The 14,418-nt window shown below is 39.0% G+C and overlaps 1 protein-coding gene across 12 annotated transcripts in view; it reads left to right on the top strand.

Moving 5' to 3' along the window:
• Positions 1-1,593, top strand: part of KDM6A (lysine demethylase 6A) — an 87,092-nt gene extending 85,499 nt beyond the window's left edge. For all 12 annotated transcript variants that reach the window (XM_072137762.1, XM_072137765.1, XM_072137758.1 and 9 more), the window contains one exon: positions 579-1,593. In XM_072137762.1, coding sequence (XP_071993863.1) covers positions 579-608 — 30 coding nt within the window. In that variant the 3' untranslated portion in view covers positions 609-1,593. The remainder of the gene's footprint in view (positions 1-578) is intronic.
• The last annotated feature ends 12,825 nt before the right edge of the window (positions 1,594-14,418 follow it).

Genomic DNA, 14,418 nt, shown 5'->3' with positions numbered 1-14,418 from the left:
GACATTACTGATGACAGGTTTGTTTTAAAATGTAATCCATAAAATGACCTGTAATTTTTTTTTATTTTTTTTTTTATTTTTGCATCATTCAAGACAATAAAACCCCTAAAAAGCTTGTCTCACAATAAAAGCCAGACTTTTGTGCAATGCCTTTTTTTCACAGCCTGAGGCGGATAGTCAAGCACTGGCTATACAGAACACACTGACCACTTCTTATGCTTGGTGGGTGATTTGCCCTCAGGATTGGTCCCAGTTGCCTCAGCTATACTGATGTTGAGTCCATTGGTCACATGACCATGCTAGTGCTCAGTCCAATTCTAATAAATGGGATTGGGCTGCAGGGTCAAGAACACATGTCATATACTCAATCTTATGCTGTGAAGAGGACTCACAGCATTTGTCCAAACACCACAATCTCTCCAAAAATATGTGGGATTAGGTTTGAGAACCTAACCTGAGAAACGGTCATAAATATCATATTTTTACAAAGCATCCTCTGAACTTTTTTTTTTTAATCTTTGGAAGTTTGAGCAGTGATTTCTTAGTTTCTAAAATTGTAAAATAATTTTTCTTTTCAGGCTCCTCCAATGCCTTCACCATCTTCTTGATAATTTTCAATGGACAGTAAATGAGAACATTTCTGATATTCAGGAAGCGACCCAGTTCTGTACCACTGTTTCCCCCCCTTTACATCTATTTTTGTTACCCCCATGCTCCCCTCCATTTTTTTTGTTAGGTAGCTGTTCCACAAGGCTGCTGGCTGAAAGCTGCGTCTATGCAACCTTCCAAGTGCGGAGTGTCAACCAACTGGGCAGGAGAAGTGCTCCTACCCCAGGACTTTACTATAAATAATGCTGATCCAGCTGTTAATAAAGAAGAAATTCATGTTTTGTATATATCTGACAAGACTGGCAACAATATACAGACTACTGACTTGAAAATCACTTTAGTTCTCTTGCTTTTTTTTTTCCTTCACCTTATTTTGGGCGTTGCATTCATTTCCATCCCTCATTTTCTCAGTTTAATTTTTATTAATTACTAACTTTAGCTGGTTGTCTTTGTAAGGTAGTTAGATATTTTATGTCTATTGAGCATTTGATTTTTTTTTTTCTAGTTTTTTCCTTTTTTTTTAATGTGAAAGGTGAATTTATTTTAGTTTCTTAACCCTCTTTAAGTTTCTCTTTTCAGTCTTGTTTTGGAAGAAAGGAAAAAAAAAAACCATGACGGTTACAATTTATGTTTCATATAAAGAAAATAAGTAAAAAAAAAAAAAATATTAAGAAAAAAAACATAAAAAAAACAACTAACAGCCAAGTCACAAAGATAAATGGGTTGCACATAGACTAAGGAATAAACTTCAGATTTGTGATTTTTGTTTCTAATCTTGATGTAAATTTACACTATTTATAAATACATATTTATTGCTTGAAAATATTTGTGAATGGAATGCTGTTATTTTTTTCCAGATTTACCTGCCATTGAAATTTAAGGAGTTCTGTCATTTGAAACACTACTCCTGTTACATTTTCTATGTGTAAATATAACTGCTTAGCATTGTACAGAAACTTTTATTAAAATTGTTTAATGTTTAAAGCGTTTTTGTTTGAATTTTACCAGAATCAATGTACAGTGCTTAGTCTTTTATTCATGTTCAGATCTACTTACATATATATTTATATATACACTTGTGTGTGTATATATGTAAATAAATATTGATTATTGTGTGGGAGGGAAACATTTTATATAAGGTCTATATCACTAGTAGATGAAAGTTGTCTACAGTTGTACACTGTAAGTATTGCTTTCAATTTTTTTTTAAATATATAGTATGTGATGATCTGCGGTGTCCTTCAGATTTGTTTTTTTTTTTTTTTATGTTCGATGGTCAATGATGCAATAAAACGGAAAACATTTGTTAAGTTCTGCTACTAAAGCGAGATTTTTGTCTATTAAGTTGCAGGCAAGCTTTGTTTTATTTGGTATGAAAGATTGTGATATTTCTATGTGCACGTTTCATAATGCGATACGTTCTGACATTCCAAAATTTTATGCTAGAGCAAGTAATGGGCGGATAGATGGAGCACAGCTCGTACAAACTATACCTATTTTTCTAAGCTGCAGTGTATTCCAAAGAGACAATTGTGTAATAAATTTCTCACCCGGTACTAGACTTTATAAAGTACTGGTTTTAAAGTGGATTTCTGTGATTCCATGTGTCGCTCTTGATCTACATCTCACACCTGTCATTTGTAATATCCTAACAATCCTGTATTTCCAGTCACCAAGATGAAAAGCACATGGTTTTATTTTTTTCAGCCTGAAACACAACACAAATAAAATGACTGCATTTTCATTTCTTTGATTTTGCAATTTTGTGTAGTGTTTTATGTTTTTTTACTTACTATAGAACATAATGATAATCAAGAAGTTTAGATTTTCATTCAACCTGGGTGCGATATCATTAGAAACTTTTTTCAGAGACAGAGCATTTTAGCTAAATTACTTGTTCCTTTGTTTATAGTACTTTTCAGTCTTGGGCTAAATGCACACAAATTTTGTCTGTGTGCTACCCTCCTGCCCCCACCGATTAAACCCATAACAACTTTTTATGTATTAGGACATCCGAAGTCTGTTAAAAAAGATTTGGCAGCGTAATGCAAGTACAAGTTCTTGGCAGCTTAAACCAACTACTTGATCAACTTACGGAACCAGGGTTTAGAAATCAACCTTTTTTGGTATGTTAAGCTCTCAATTTGCACATTTGTAATGAATGAGGCGGATAATCCCCATATACTGTAGGATTGATCAGACAACCTAGGGTTAATGTACACTAGGGCGTCTGAAAAATAACTATTCTAATCACCTCTTTCCCTAGAACTAATATAAATAAGCAGTAAAAATCATAAACACATTACGTATCGCTGCATCCGAAAATGCCTGATCTATCAAAATATAATAGCTGCTTTTCACTGTGTTTAACCCTGTAATGGAAAATAGCGGCTAAAGTCGAAAATGGCATATTTTTTTTGCCATTTTGAAAAATATAAAAAAAATTCGATGAAAAGTGATCAAAAGGTCGTAGAGTCCTAAATATGGTAGCATTGAAAACTTCATCAAAAGTCACACAAAATGACACCACCCACAGCTCGGTACACCAAAGTATAAAAGTTATTGGCACTAGAAGGCAAAATTAAAAAAAAAAAATTACAGGAGGTTTTAATTTTTGTAAATGTATGAAAACATTTTAAAACCTACACATTTGGTATCCCCGTAATCGTACCAACCCAAAGAATAAAGTAAACATGTCATTGGGGCGCACAGTGAAAGCCGTAAAATCCAAGCCCAGAAGAAAACAGAGCAAATTAGTTTTTTCACTATTTTCACTGCATTTGGAATTTTTTTCCCGCTTCCGACTACACTGCGTGGAATATTGAATACTATCACTGTGAAGTGCAATTTTTTTACGCTGAAAACAATCCGTCACACAGCTCTTTACGTGTAAAAATAAAAAGTTACATTTTTGAAGGAAGGGAGTGAAAAATGGAAAAGAAAAAAAAAGGACCAGGTTGTTGAGGGGTTATGGGAGAATGGAGAGAGCTCATTGGATGGTATGGAGCATTTACTTAAAGGGGTTTTCCCACAAAAGAAAATTCTCAAATCTCAATGCCCTAGATCATTTTAACCCCTTACTTTAAAATGTTACTCAATTTTTAATTACTGTTTTAGCTCCTATTACTCACTGATGGTCAGTGTAAAATCCAAGGGTGTGATCAGGGCCTCTCTAAGCAGACACATAATCCCTCTTGTTGTGGAATCTGACAGTGTGATTTATCAGGGTACAGGATTATATACACTTTCATTTACCTTCTGAACATTTTTCTAGTATCTGACACATAGAAAGAGAGATGAGACAGATCAGAGATGATGTGATCCATTAGATGTCTATTACACGATGTCGGCTCTGCTGCATATGTGCTTTCACACTGAGATCTTCTGTGCCGGTCTCCCCTGAATAACTTTTCTGCCGGTAGTTTGCAGCTTCTCATGATGTGTTGTTTGCTGGCAGGGAGTGAGTGAGTGTCTGTGAGCTTTGTCCTGCACTGCAGGGGGCAGGGATACAATGCAGGGAGTGGAGAGAGAGAAATCCAAGATGGCTTCCCCGACCCAAAGTCAGAAGTTACATGGTCGTGACTAGTGGCAGCTGAAATTGTATACACCAAGACTGATAGATGGGTTGTAATTATATATGTGTAATGCTGCATTTTTGTTAACAGTGAATTAGAGAATGTGTTTTGTTCACCTGAGTATATTTAAGAATCTCATCTTCGTGGGAATACCCCTTTAAATTAGTTAGAACAGAGATGCAAATTGTGGAACCTAGAGAGCAGCGAACCATTCATTATATAATGTTCCAAGGGCTAGGCAAAAAGCCCAAAGGAGTGTTTCCCCTTCAGAAAAATATATTTGTCTTTGATAAATTAGTTAATGGAAGAAACCTGAGGAAAAAAGGTGTTTATTCCCAGAGCTGTAAAACAGAAATCTATCCCTGATCAGACAAGGAGGTAGAAACCTGTGATAGACTTCAAAGTTTGGTGTGGCCATACCTAAAGTGTCAAAGAAATCCTCTTTACCCATCGAGGATTCTGAGTTTTTGAAAGATCCGATGGATAAACAAAGCTGACCGTTTTCTTCATAAGTTGAGGAAATCCGGTTCTACAAAACATAGTAGCTGCTTATGTGGCGAGATCTCTGTGGATGTGGCTAAGACCTGAAAGGAGCTTTATTCATGGGCGTACCTTATGCTTGGAAGGCCTCTATAGTTACCCTGAGATGATCTGCCAGGTCTTCAGATCTAATTCTACTACTAATACAGTTAGTAGGGCGATGTGTAATAATGTTGGAAGATGCCCCTTCAAAAAATAGATGTATCCATTGAGAGTGAGATACAGGGTCCACTCTTGATAAAATACCAAAACCTCTTATTAGAACAAACCCTATTGTTCCCCTCAAAATTTGCTTAAGTCAGAAACTATGAGGTAGAAAAGGAGGAGGATGGGAAGAATATAAAAAGTCTAGGGTCTTCATGTTCAATCGATCCTTAGAAGCCTCATAAAAGCCTAGTCAGCAATGACTCCAAGTTTCCAAATAAACAGGGATGGTTCATACTGTACCTGGATCATGGCCCCCTCCAGGTTTCAGTAGGCCCTTGGCAGTAGACTCACGTAGTGGCATGGATTCATTATATTCAGTCCCCATTCCCCCATAGATTAATTATTTACAGCCTGTGCACCCCCTCCCCCATGAATTAATTATATGCAGCTCCCCTCCCCGCATGGATTATGCAGCCTGGGTGGCCCTCAGCCCCATGGACGATGTGCATGCTTCATGCTTCCACTCTCCGGTCTTTCATATAGGTCCTCTTGCTGGGCTGCTAGGGACAGAGATGTGGCCGCGAGGGGGCCCCAGTATTTGCCCAGGTATGTCAGGCGCTGACGCCGGCCGTGACCTTGATGACTTTCTATTAGACATGTCAGAAGAGGCTGTGAAAAGAGCGTTCACTTCAGCAGGTACTTGCTTGGGTTGCAGGTCAGAAAAGGCTGTGAAAACAGCGTTCATCTCAGCAGGTTCTTGCTCGGGTTGGTGAATAAGTCTAAAACAATCATTGTTCAACCCTACAACTTCAAAGTTTTTGGGGGATAATTCACCTAGACTCAAGCTGTCACCTCTTTTATACCAGAAGAAAAGATGGATGGCTGTCCTAATTTAAGTGAGCAATCAACCCACCATCAGGAGAGTGATGACCATTCTAGGGCTTTTTATGGCAGCAATTCTAGCAGTAGCAATTAAGACCAGGAAATTGCATCTTTACATAACCATTGGGGTTGGACAAAAATAAATCTGTAACAAAAAAATATTAATTTCCAAGGTGATTCTGTAGTATCTAAAATGGTGTTTTTGGAAGAGAACCTACAGGAGGGATTACCATGGAAACACAAGAATCCAAAAATGTGTGTCATAGAAGCAAGTGGCTGTGGAGCTCAGTTAGGAGGTCAGATATGCTAGGGTGCTTGGAAAGATCCGGTAGAAGACAGAACAAATTGCAGAGAACTACTAGTGATTCTAAAGGCCCTAATATCTGCCCTGCCATCCCCTCACTGGGCAGGTCTAAAAATAGGTTTGGACAATGCATCAGCAGTGGATTTCATAAACAGTTGGGGGCGCTCATGGATCTAGCCTTCAACATTATTCTCTGTCTGTTATTCACACAAAGGAAGTCTGCGTTTACATTCTTCTTTCTCTATGTTGCCACCTATTAAATCGAGGGGAGCGGTGCTTCATCGGCAATATCTTTCACAGGATAACAAAACTACGGGGACTCCGGAAAAGAAAATATGTTCGACAACAAAAGGTACAGGTTATGAAGTTTTGCTCTCTCGATCTACCGGACAAGCCTTGGGGCCTAAACATTTCTTCAAAACAATGAAAAATTGGTTACCTCTAGTTTAGAATCTGGGGAGCTATTTATGATTTTGGGACCGCCGGAGAGCAGCAAATAGGACCTCTTATGCAAGTAAGAGTGAGTAGGGGATCTACAGGAGAACTACAGGTACACAAATAACTTGGGAAAAAAGTAGGCAAGAAATAAGATATAAGTAATAGGAGTGCAGGTTCACAGTGGAATGAGGACATGCAATGCTTTTATGCCATGGTTTTGTTAAAAAGAATATAGTTTAAAGACTGATATAATGTTTAAAACTCCTTTATTTGAGCTACGCTCATGAAGAAAATAGGATCTGTTTGGAGCCCACAGATTTTCTTGGGAGGTTTGGGAGGGGATCCTAGCAGGCCACTTGTACACTTGCAGTCAGGCTAAACTTGGGCGTGTTCCAGTCTCCACACCTGCATGACATCTCAGACGGTGGAGCTCCCTATGCTCACATCCTCACACCTCCTGGACAAACTGGGGCTGGTGAAAGGCTGGCAGGCTATATACTGGGGCAGGGGGATGAATAGCTATATACTAGGTTGAGGCTGTGACCAATGAATTTCCCATCCTAGGCTTATACTCGAGTCAATAGGTTTTCCCAGTTTTCTGTGGTAAAAGTATGGCACGCGGCTTGTATTCAGGTTGGCTTATACTTAAGTTTATAGTTCTGGAGATGGACTTGCCCTCTAGTCTTTTGGATATGGTAACAAAGTACACCAAAGGTAAATTGCAATTCTCTCATGCTATGGATTTTAAAAGTGTAAGGAAATGGCAAACTCTGGTGGATGGATTAGATGAACAATGCTGGAGAAGAATATATGAATATACAAAAATATTTTTAAAGGGGTATTCTCATCGGTGCAGTCACATTAATTTTCATTAATCTCCCATATATAAACATTTCTTCAATTAGATGTCATTAAAAATTTTTTACCTGTGTGAAGATAATTTCTCATAAATTTAGTGATATAGTCACTTAGAAACAAGACTGTGTCCTTGAATACGACCACCTCTGCTGGAGAAATTACACAAAGACACAAAGGGGGTTTGTTTATGAAATGTCCAGGAGTTACTGCATGACCCACAGCCGTCCTGTGGTAATGATTGCTGAATCCTGGTGGTCAGGCAGGACTCAATAGCGCATGTCTGGCCACTGCTGCCAAAACGTGAGGTGGTCGTATCCGGGGAAGCCATCTCGTTTCTAAGAGGCAACATGACTACATTTGAGAAATTATCTTCTTACAGGAACATTTTTTTTAATAATATCCAATTGAAGAAATGTTTACATATGGTAGATGAATTGAATTAAATTTAAATGCCCAGATGGGAATACACCTTTAATGAATTTGAGTTATAAAATTATACAGTACAAAATTATTAAAAGAATACATTACTCTTTGGTTTTGATGAGTAAATTGGATAAAGCCAAACACTTCAGTTGTCCAAAATGTGGTATGGAGGGTGCAGATCTTGATCATTTATTATGGTCTTGAATCAACATTAGAAAATATTGGACAGAAGTGTTGGAAAGAATTAATAGGGAAATGGGATTCAATACACAATTCTCTATTAAGTTATGTATACTGGGAGATGTCCAAGAGGTAAAAGTAACTGAAAAGATAGAAAAAGAGTTTATAAAGTTATTTATTGCTAAACTTTTGATAGTAAGGAATAGGATGAATGATTGTATACCCAATGTTTAAATCCTGGGGAAAACATGTTAAAAAAATAGGAAAGTATGAAAGGATGTTTAACAGAGCATTATGATGTGTTATTGATTCTCGTTAGTTGAAATGGCAATAAGTAGCGAAGAGGGTGGGGTAGGAACATTTTTTGATGTTGTATGTTATTGTTTATGCAGTGGTGTAACTAGGAGAGGCAGGGCCCCCTTCCCGCTTAAAAATATACATATTGCACTCATATAAACATACACATTTATATACCTATATACATAAACATACAGTTCTTCACTTATGCACTCTTACACACATAGCACACATATAGTGCCCAATAGAGACATACAGCATACATAAACCAGACACCATATACACTTACGACATATGCACACACATATAGAACATATATACATATTATTCTGTACAATGTGCAGCATGATATGTATATAATGGGGCAAATACTTCATTATTTAGTGTCTGGTTGGATGATGGGGCCCCCTGACACTGCGGGCCCCATAGTGGCTGCTACCATTGTAGTTACAACCCTGTATTTATGTATTGAACAAATTACCTCTAAAAATTAGGAAATGTCAACCTATTGTGAGTTCTAGTAGGTAGTAACTGGAATTGCATAGTCTTATACTTCGGTTTAAAAGACACAAGTCCAACCTATATAATATTTTGGCTATATTGTTATAGAATAGTAACATCTTACTCCCTAAAACTGAGTGATTTGTTACCACTGACTTGACCTTGATTCAGAGAACGTCATAGACTATGATTTAAGTGGAACTTTTCATCCTTCGCTAATGTGCCCAAAAATATGATCGCAAGATCACGCTGTATTCCGTGTGCTGCCAGGGACAAGCGGCTGCGCGCACTTGGCACTGCAGACACATGATGCCGGGAGCTCGCAGTCGCTGCTCAGCGCGCCCTCACCCTTAGCTGAGTCTCTTAGCTGACACCATCCGACGCTGATTGGATGGTGTCAGAATATTTTAGCATACTCACCCCCCCACCCACCCACCCGTGCTGCAGCTCCTCCTTTCTGACAATACAGACCTCGGAATCGACAGATCACGGGGGGCATGTCTCGGGAACGGAGGGGGCTAGAACGAAAATTCCAAGTGCCCCAGAATCATGATACTAGCGCCTACATGCCGGTATGTTCAGTTTGGGAAGTCGGGGGTGGTGACAGGTCCTCTTTAAATGAGCTCTCTGATGTGGAATTTCATTTATGGGGGGATGGCTCCGCAGTGACCATTTCATTAAAGTTGGGCTCTGCTGTGAACATTTCTGTAAATGATGTAATCACCACCTGCCCCTACGGCTCTGGATCCTGGGTAAGATCTGGGGAGGGGATTCTTTGTTGTGGAGGGGGGCAGGTTTTTAAAGGGGTTTTTTCTGTGAAGGGGGCAGATCTGGGAGGGAATTTTGTGTTGCGGCGGAGGGGGGGGGGCTGACAAGATCAGGGGGTGGATTCTGTTTAAGGAGGGGGGCAATACCTGGGGGGGAGTTCTGTGTGAGGAGGGGTAGCAGACATGGAGGGGCTACCTGAGTGAGGTGAGTAGGAAGATTACACCTGGGAGGGGGTAGTTTTATAGTTATTACACAATATAGTTATAGTTATTATACAATAGTATAGTACTTATATTCTTGTATATAAAGGCAGTATTATAGTAGTTATATTCTTGTACATAGGGGGCAGTGTTATAGTAGTTATATTCTTTTACATAGGTAGGCGGTAGTATGGTAATTATATTCCTGTACAGAGGGACAGTATTATAGTAGTTATATTCTTGTACATAGGGGCAGTATTATAGTAGTTATATTCTTGTACATAGGGGGCAGTATTATAGTAGTTATATTCTTGTACATAGAGGGGTGGTAGTATAGTAATTATATTCCTGTACATAGAGACAGTATTATAGTAGTTATATTCTTGTACATAGGGGCAGTATTATAGTAGTTATATTCTTGTACATAGGGGCAATATTATAGTAGTTATATTCTTGTACATAGGGGCAATATTATAGTAGTTATATTCTTGTACATAGAGGGGTGGTAGTATAGTAATTATATTCCTGTACATAGGGACAGTATTATAGTAGTTATATTCTTGTACATAGTGAGCAGTATTATAGTAGTTATATTCCTGTACGTAGGGAGCAGTATTATAGTAGTTATATCCCTGTACATAGGGGGCAGTATTATAGTGGTTTTATTCTTGTACATAGGGGCAGTATTATAGTAGTTATATTCTTGTACATAGGGGCAGTATTATAGTAGTTATATTCTTGTACATGGGAGGCAGGATTAAAGTAGTTATAGTCTTGTACATATGGGGCAGTATTATAGTAGTTATTTTCTTGTACATGGTTTGGGGTCACCACAACATGAGGAACTGTATTGCGGGGTCACTGCATTAGAAAGGTTGAGAACCACTGCTCTAGATTATAATAAGACCATTCAGTTTTTTATACCCATGTAATTTTGCATTACGCTATAACATGTACATTTAACTGACCACTGTTTCAAAAAAAATGCAACAAAATAAAATGCTGAGAATAGTAACTGTATAAAGATAGCAGTCACAGGGGGTGTGCAGAGAGAAGGGCCGTAGCTGCCACAGGCGCCATTTACTCTGACACTGTCTTATTCCTGCAGACAGGTTGTAGCACACGGGGTAGATTGCTGTTATTGTAAACAGAGAGAGCTACGGGACCCCTGCTGCAGCATGCAGCCAAGTACAGGACAATGATAGTCTGATGCTACTCCTGTCCTGTCAGAGGAACCCACTGCCCACGGCTATCACAAGCCTCCACATCAAAATTACTGTGTGCCAGAGTCTAAAAGTTGAAGCTGACTAGAATAGAATAAATTAAATGTAAGAATTTTTGTGTGTGCTCTGATCAAAATTAGAGAACAATGTATTATATCAGTGGTGGCGAACCTATGGCATTGGTGCCAGAGGTGGCACTCAGAGCCCTTTCTGTGGGCACTCAGGCCATCAGCCTAGGACAGAGTTCACCAAACAGGACCAAATCCATTAAATCTTCCTGCAGTCCTAGACACTTCATTGACTGTTTTGAACTGCTTGAAAAGTGAGAAGGTGTTCAAAGAACTGCATTATCTTTGGAGATCCTCCTGCTGGACCCACCGTTCTTCCTGTATAGAGAGACCCTAGAGAGAAGCTACAATGATAGTCTGAATTTGCCCACCTTCTTTCAACTGTATTGGTGGCATCAGGTGGCTGATACAATTAAAGGAAACCTACCACTTCATAAGGTAGGTATGAGATACAAACACCGGGCACCAGCTCAGGGTGAGCTGGTGCCGGTGCTTAGTCTCGTTAGTGTTAAAACCGCGGTATCGCGGTTTTAACACTTTTGAAACTTTCTAGCAGGCACTGCTTCGGCGCTTCGTGCACACGATCGTGCGCGCGCCTACATTGGAAACGCCGCAGGCGTTGCGCGCGCACGGTCGCGCGCAGCGCCGAAGCAGTGCCTGCTAGAAAGTTTCAAAAGTGTTAAAACCGCGATACCGCGGTTTTAACACTAACGAGACTAAGCACCGGCACCAGCTCACCCTGAGCTGGTGCCCGGTGTTTGTATCTCATACCTACCTTATGAAGTGGTAGGTTTCCTTTAAAGAAGTGGAAGAGCAGGTAGCAATAAGTTACTGCTTAAAATGGCACATTGGCACATCAGGGTAAATAAGTGGATTTTGGTTGTAGTTTGGGCACTCGGTCTCTAAAAGGTTCGCCATCACTGTATTATATAATGTATATAATATATACATATAATATAATGCATAATATAATACAATATAAAACATATAATATACATATAATATAATGTATTATAGCATATTATAATGTATAAACAATGTATCACTTGGTTTTTACAGAAATAATGTAATCTCCATGTAATCTCCATTGATCAAAACATATATTTTGCAAAAAAAACGTGAGAATTGTTATTGGAGAACAGCATAGCACTGAGAATATAATTGCATTTTCTGACGGTTACAGCTGTCCCCAATTATTAGGTAGTGCACAGGCCTTTGCTTTGAATGACTTTAGCACATCCGTGGCCACAGGACATCACTATTCTCTCATACTGCTCTGGTGTGATTTTGGGCCACTCTTCTTCCAGTCTCTTACACAGTTCTGTGACTGTTGTGGGTTTCTTGGCCATAACTTTGACAACAAGGACTTTCCAGAGGTTTCCTATTGGGTTTAGATCAGGACTTTGGTCTGGTTATTTCATTGTTTCCATGTTTTCTGATTCAAGGAACTGCTTTACCCATTTTGCAGTGTGACAAAGGGCATTATCCTGCATGAAAATTACTGGCTGATTGAATAACACAAGGAAGGAGCCACGTGTTACACATGTTGCACAAAACATTCCCCAAACCATGACACTTCCTCCACCACCTTTCTTTGACTTCTTTACACACTTTGTTTCCAAATATATTAAGCTTGCTGAGGACCACTTCTCCTCTGTCTACAGAACATGCTTCTCAGCAAAGGTAAGTCTAGCCTTATGATTCTTTCTGCAAATTAGATGTTTGGTTACTGTAGAGTGGGCTTTCAGTCAAATCCTCTTAAACATTGTGGCACTGTATGACAAGACAGATCATTACCCTGTTCAGTGCTGTACTGGCAAGCAATCCAGCTGCAATGTTGAAACAATTACCCACTCAATTACCCATTGTCTTTCGAGGGTGACCAGCCTTCCTGGGGGACTTGAATGAGTTTGGGATGTTGTAAAACTACAATAATCTATAAATCACAGGCTTGAAATGTCCAACTTCTCTTACAGTAGCTGATAGGATCACCCCTTTGGTTTTGATCTGGAAAATCTGCTGCCACACGGTTTCAGTCACTTTGGAATGGCACAACATTTTTGCAAATCAGTGAAAACCTGATAGTTTGGCTGCCAATTAAATAGGGTTTGTCAGTTTATTAAATAAACACTCCAGTTAAAGCTAATTCATTGAATAACGCAAGGTACAGGTGCTGAAGGAAGAAGCATGACTCATTTTTATTCTATTCCTAGAACCTTTCTAGAACCTATGGCAGTGATGGGCAACCTTATGAGCTCGGTGTGTCAAAATTCGCCCAAAAAAAAAATTCGTGTCAGTGAAAATGGCTACGCGTGTCAGCACTGACACACGTGTCATAGGTTAGCCATCACTGACCTATGGTCATGTTTCAAGATATTTTGGGTATAATGAGAGAGGAATTTTGCTCCAGGGCTCAGAAGAATGTAGTTATACCTCTGTTCCCAAACCTTTGCTTATTTGCACATGCTGAGTGTTGTCTTATACACTAAAAGGTTTTTCAGTGATTTGTGTTTCAATCTGCATGGTACTTATCTTTGAAGAATTTTGTCAAAGTTGTCTCTTTACCTAACATCTCGACACTGTGCTTCTATAGTGTCCCCTGGATAACAACTATGACCTGCACACCACTACTGACCATGCTGTGGCCCTCGCATATATATCAAATATAAACTTCACAACTGAATGACCATGCTGCACCTACCTGCATACGTCCAAAAATTGCATATAAAATGGATTGTAGCATGTGTGTCATCTGCATGTTATTGACAGTAGAAAAGACTACCCAAGCTGGAAACACGGGCAGGAAAAGATCCTGTAGATAGTCGTCTCTCACATGGAATCAATGGATAGAACACAGACAAAAACATCATCATTGTGCATGAGGGTTAAATGCCAAATCTTTTGGAAAAACATTTCCAATTCAAGCCTTTGGATATTAAAGCTCCTGTTCTGTAAGGTGTAGGTGTCCCAATACCGTTGTCCATACTGAATATTTTAGGACCTTACTAGGAAGAGCATTGGACTGTCAGTCACAGGTCATATGTATTCAGCTTAATCAGAGCATGAATTTAAGACTGTTTATCTTTTACACTTCATCAGTTCTTCAGCCACACATTTTAAATGCATATTTCCAGTGAGTGTATATTTGAATAATTCTATAAAGATTATTCAGGCATGAGATATTCATATTTTCTTGTGTGATACCTTCATAACACTAACTACAAAATGTGCACAGAGACAGAAACAAAACTTGACAGCATTTCATTCTCTGTAAAGGTGTTCAAAAAGAAATAACATGTTTACCTTGGAGCTAAGCGTTAGATGCAAGACATAGCTAAAATCTATCAAAGCCTGGATGTCCAACTTGTTCAACGTGAAAGTGCCACAAACTATAGCTGAATGAGA

Source organism: Engystomops pustulosus, chromosome 2 (genome assembly GCF_040894005.1).
Source record: "Engystomops pustulosus chromosome 2, aEngPut4.maternal, whole genome shotgun sequence".
Classification (NCBI taxonomy): Eukaryota; Metazoa; Chordata; class Amphibia; order Anura; family Leptodactylidae; genus Engystomops; species Engystomops pustulosus.
The sequence above is the reverse complement of the archived record's forward strand: the minus strand, read 5'-3'. Positions and strand labels throughout refer to the sequence as shown.